This window comes from Nicotiana attenuata, unplaced genomic scaffold (genome assembly GCF_001879085.1).
Source record: "Nicotiana attenuata strain UT unplaced genomic scaffold, NIATTr2, whole genome shotgun sequence".
Taxonomy (NCBI): Eukaryota; Viridiplantae; Streptophyta; class Magnoliopsida; order Solanales; family Solanaceae; genus Nicotiana; species Nicotiana attenuata.
In genome coordinates this window covers 36,924-42,448 of record NW_017676590.1, presented here as the reverse complement: position 1 = coordinate 42,448, position 5,525 = coordinate 36,924, and the positions used below count along the sequence as shown (strand labels likewise).

Sequence of the window (5,525 nt, the reverse complement as noted above, 5' to 3'; positions counted from 1 at the left end):
TCTTATAATCACTTGGCTATAGGATCAAGGAGATCAAGCCACATAACTATTTATATAGCCACTTGTCCATAAAAATTATTGAAATAGTACCACGGGAGGACGAACAACTCAAGCTAAGAGTAAATATTCTTAAAACGAAATAGTGAAAATCATATAGTTAATCATGTACTTTCGTGTACCGAAGATTGTAGTTTTTTGTATTGATGAGTATTTTCTTTTGATTTCTCACATCCATTATCGGCTTTAGGGCCCGATTTTTACGGATATTTTGGTTTATATTATTCTATATTTTTCCAAAAATGGTTTCTATTGCTTCAGCCATATCACATTTTTTTTGGATACGCCCCTTTTTATGCGTGTCTGTTGTTTTAGTTTGGCGATTTAGAATTTTAAACTAATAAGCATGCGATTCTATTTTGTATGTTTATATATAAATTATTTATAAATTTTATATGTTTTTGTGGCAAATTTGATGAATGAATGATATTGTATAGCCGTTATATATATATATATATATATATATATATATATATATATATAAAAATACTTTTGTGACTAACGAATATAAATAATTTCGGTCACAGGTTAAAAGTGATCTTTGCTCTTTTTCTTTTTATATTTTATAACCAAAAAACATTTTGGCCCATTTGAAAGGATTGGATCGTGGCCCAAAACTAACCTGCCCTTCTTCGTAAGTCGAGGACAACAAAACCTAAACCCTAGGCCATTTACAAATAACCCATTGCTGAACCTACTATTGGTCCTCCATTTTTTGTCACTCTTACAGCGGCGAAGTAGATCTTCGTGTTATCTTCGTCTCACCGAATCAAAGTGTAAGTGCTTCTTATCTCACCTCCCTTCAGGTGTTTTTCTTTCTATCCGACTAAGAAACATTTTCTTTTTCAAAACCTTTTTTCATAATGATTTTTAGTGCCACCATTTTATTTTATTTTATTGGATTATGAGCTATGTTTGATCCCGTTGCTGTTAATTTTGATTGTTGGATAAAAAAAATGTAAAGTTTCGGAGAAAACCCTAGATTACTTTTGCTGAACTATATTTTGATTTTCTTATTTAGTGACACCTGTTGGAGTGATTTGATACTATCTTGTTGGAGGTTAAGCGTGGCTCTTATGCTGTGCTTTTTAGGGTCCATTGAAGTTGGACCACTAATAAATTGTGTTCAATTGCCTTGAAATATAAAAATGTTGGAATTTTGGGAGTAAAGAAGCCAGTAGAATTGAGTTAATATCATTCTAATTGCCGTTACACAAGTAATTACTAGTACTAGTATTTTTGGCCAGTAATTATTCTAAGACCCTTTCTTTTTATTTAGTAAGATCGGTTGTCTTGGTTCTGTAGCATGGATCATTTCAAAGCTTTTATGTTTTAAGAAGATCTGATGTTTTGACTGTGTGAATTTTGTTTCTTATTCTATGAGGTATTGAATAAAGAAAGTGTTGCTTTTGGAGTTTGTGTTCGGATGGTACTTATGGTGTTTGGGTAGCTGTGTTTGAATCCTCACTAGGGTTAAACTGTTTTGTCATACTTTTTGCAGTTTCCTGGTCGTCTCCTGCCATATAATTTCTCATGACTGTGTAGTGGTGTTTCAGTGTATAATTTGCTCCTTTCAATTTGATTCTTTTCTGTTTTGGAGTTTTGGAGCTGTTTTTGTTGTCACCCTTTAGAAAATTCTCTTGATTACTGTTTGCATTTGACACAGGAAATAATGGTTAGGGTTAGTGTGCTGAATGATGCTCTCAAGAGCATGTACAATGCTGAAAAGAGGGGAAAGCGTCAGGTCATGATTAGACCTTCCTCAAAAGTCATCATCAAGTTCCTCATTGTCATGCAGAAGCATGGTATGCTAATTTTTTTTCTTTATGCACTGTCTGCATTACCCGGTCATATTCTTACTCATGGTATCCGTGTGTAGGTTACATTGGAGAATTTGAGTATGTCGATGATCATAGGTCTGGAAAGATAGTTGTTGAGCTGAATGGAAGGTTAAACAAGTGTGGCGTCATTAGTCCTCGATTTGATGTTGGAGTAAAGGAGATTGAAGGATGGACTGCTAGATTACTCCCTTCCCGTCAGGTATAGTGATTAATATATTCACTTTGTTCCCTTAAACAATATATGGAACTCTGTTTCTGGTCATCTCCAAGTTAGGGCTTCTATTCTTTAGCTTCCCGAATTGATTGTAGGGATGAATGTTTAGTTATGGTCATATAAGCTTGTGAATTAAACATTTTTAAAGTTTGGCTTTTTTACTTTTTTTGATCAATCATGATTTGCTTAATGCATTTATACCTTTTTGGTTCGTCGTAAGCGTTAACAATTCTCTGTAATCGGGGCAAGCATCTGTAATGCTCATAAAGACCCTTACATTTTTTAATGTCTCAGAGCAAACCCTCTTTGTAGATGCTAGTAGTTGAGGCTCTCCTGTAAAGTAACTTCTGCCTATCCAAAGGAGCAATCTTATGTCATATTGCCATGGCTAGAAGTGTTCTCGAGATTGCTCTTTGTGACCGGTCATGGAAATTGTGGTTCTTTGAAGTTGTATTTGAACAATTCTATTGTGGATTTGAAACCCCCTCATATATGAGTAGAGATTTGGTCTGCACTCATGGATGAAATAAGAGTCTTGGTCGTTAGTTAGGTATACCCTGTTTATGTTTTTGTTTTTGTTCTGTTTCTTACATGTTTTTTTGACTTGCAGTTCGGCTACATTGTGCTGACAACTTCTGCTGGTATCATGGACCATGAGGAGGCCCGGCGAAAGAATGTTGGTGGAAAAGTTCTCGGTTTCTTTTATTGAGTTATTTATGTTGACAAGGATGAAAACTTCGTTTTTGCTGTTTGTTGGCTCTTTATGGTAAATTAGCTACTTTTTTTTTGGGTTCATATCAATTTTAGTAAAAGGGATTTTATTGGAATTTTGGAGACAATTATCAGCATTTATTGACAAAAGATGTTGATGCTTTTTGTGTAAACTTTGTGTGGTATGTCTAATGACATCCTGGTTTGTTGGCGACGTGCATGTTTGTGCTTTTAAAGAAGGATCAGTTTTTCCTATTTTCATCTTTAAATTTTGAGTTGTTTTTAAATATCAGATGATTAAGGATATAATAAGCGTTCACGCATAAAATATTTTTCTTCCAAAATCAACTTTTCGACCAGATAATATGTATATGTATCCTAAAAAATTCTAAATATTCTCTGCTAATGTTAATAGCTCTTTGGAAAAGAACTTTTATTCTAAGAATGAATATTACTGGAGTAGTATCTTTCAAGATTCAACTATCAAATTATCACATCCTTAAAACCTTTCGCATGATTTTCTTCTCTCTTCCACAAACAATTATTTTGGGGGATTTGCATCTATACTTGCTTTTTGCGTCACATTTTAATTTATATCCACTTTGCAAAAAAATTGCAAGCGTACTCACTTTTCGCGTAAACTTTAGGCATACCGGCCTGAAGTAGCAAAGGCAATCACGCAAACTTTAGCATTCTAGTAGACGGGCCTGAAGTTGTTTGTAATTGCTCAACTTAAGCGTTCTACTAGCTGAAGTTTTGTTCTCTATTTGCTGAACTTCAGCATGTTTTAGCTGAAGTTTGTCTTGGATTCAATAGTTTTGTCGTAAAGCTTTTTAAAAACTTCAGCAGAAGATGCTGGAATTATTTAGTTCATTTGTAAAAACTTCAACACTAAATAAGCTGAAGTTTTGTCCTGGATTCATTAGTTTTGTCATAAAGCTTTTTCAAAAACTTCAGCAGAAGATGCTGAAGTTAATTAGTTTATTTGTTAAAACTTCAGCACTAAATAAGCTGAAGTTTTTATCCTACAGTCGTACTAGCTGAAGTTTTGTTCTCTATTTGCTTAACTTCAGCATGTTTTAGCTGAAGTTTTTCGCGTAAATTTAGTGTTGGCTGAAGTTTTTGTTTGTAATTGCTGAACTTAATCATTCTACTAGCTGGAGTTTTATCTTCTATTTGCTGAACTTCAGCACGTTTTAGCTGAAGTTTCGTTCTATATTTGCTGAACTTCAGCATGTTTTAGCTTAAGCTTTGTTATGTTTGTGATGAACTTTAGGACTGAAGTTTGTTTTGTATTGAAGATGGAATTTCTCATCTTTCTACTGATACAGTTTAGGGCTGAACTTTTCTTCATTCCTGGATCAATTTGAATTCATTGCAAATATAATAAATACAGACAATGAACTATAAATAGATGAAGAAAAGTTCTAAAACGCTGTTTCAACAAAAATGGCAGTCACCATGAGCAAATCAGCAGTAAAATATACTACAAATTACAAAAAATGAAGAGTAGAAAAGAAAGGAGGAAGAAAGGATCACACTGGTAGAAGGAAGAAGGAGGCCCCTGAAGTTGTAAAAATAATTAATATGGGTATAAGTTAAATAGGGGCAACCGAATAGGGCGCCCCGTACAATTTTTTACATTATTTTGCGCGGCCGTTGACCGCTTAAGTACTTAAAATAGCTAATGAAAGAATGAAATAACCATTTTATTTGTAAGTATCCAAAAGAAAAAGAATATTTCCCGTTTGCACTACTCATTTCTGTATGTGAGCACGTGATTTTTTCCTCACATGAATTACTCCTACAGAATCCCAAAGAATTGGATTTTTCTTTTAACTATTTGTTATTTTAGGAATTATTGTAGAATTTTTCTGATTATTTGTATTTTTGTGTGCATGTTTAATTTTTATTTAATTNTTAATTTTTATTTAATTCATGAAAAATACAAAAATACATTGCATTTGCATTTAGGATTTAATTTTATATTTTTTAGATTAATTAGTAATTTAGTTGTTTTATAAAATATGAAAAAATCACAAAACAATAGTTCATGTTGCACTTTAATTTTGAATTTTGTAGCTTTTCTTTTAATTTAGGAGTTATTTAATATTTTTTTAATGTTATGTTGAGTTTTTAATGTAATTTGGCAGGATAATTTAATTTTTAAGAGTTAATTTATGTTTTAATTTTAATTTGGAAAAGAAAAAGAATTTTGAAATTGAAAGAAAAGAAGAAGGATATGAGAGATCTGTTTTTTTTGGGCCATTTTAATTATAACTCCCCAAGCCCAAATGATTTTGCCCATTACCCATCTCCAAATCCAGGCCCAAGTCATACCCAACCCGGTCCAATTCCCTGTCTAACCAGACGACCCCGTTTTGGTCACGCCTCATCAGAGCCGTTGGATTTCCATCATCCAACGGCTCGGAACTGTTTTGCCCCATACCATATAACTGTCCAAAGAAAGATCAACCCCCCCCCCCCCATCAGACCCCCCTCTCACTTCGTCTCCCTCCTCTCAAACATCAAAGCCATAGCTGCCCTTCATTCCCTCACCGACTCCACCGCAAACCACCCACCGAAAATCGCCTCACGACGGTTCCGATGGTCAAATCAGACCAAAAAGATACCACGGACTCCCCTTCACCTCCCCACTCCAAATCCTAACTCCTTTTCCCTCGAATCAAGCTCGAATAGTT

General features: G+C 34.0%; 1 protein-coding gene across 1 annotated transcript; it reads left to right on the top strand.

Moving 5' to 3' along the window:
- Positions 1-716: 716 nt before the first annotated feature.
- LOC109221104 (40S ribosomal protein S15a-1) lies at positions 717-3,078 on the top strand. Its single transcript, XM_019385567.1, has 4 exons — positions 717-833; positions 1,724-1,862; positions 1,937-2,097; positions 2,723-3,078. The coding sequence occupies exons 2-4, from the start codon at positions 1,730-1,732 to the stop codon at positions 2,819-2,821; spliced, it is 393 nt and encodes a 130-aa protein (XP_019241112.1). The 5' UTR covers positions 717-833; positions 1,724-1,729; the 3' UTR covers positions 2,822-3,078.
- Positions 3,079-5,525: the final 2,447 nt, after the last annotated feature.

Coding starts and splice junctions, on each gene's coding strand:
- LOC109221104 (XM_019385567.1), top strand. CDS start 1,730: ATGGTTAGGGTTAGTGTGCTGAATGATGCTCTCAAGAGCATGTACAAT. Junction 1,863..1,936: donor CATTGTCATGCAGAAGCATG/GTATGCTAATTT, acceptor ATCCGTGTGTAG/GTTACATTGGAGAATTTGAG. Junction 2,098..2,722: donor GATTACTCCCTTCCCGTCAG/GTATAGTGATTA, acceptor TTTGACTTGCAG/TTCGGCTACATTGTGCTGAC.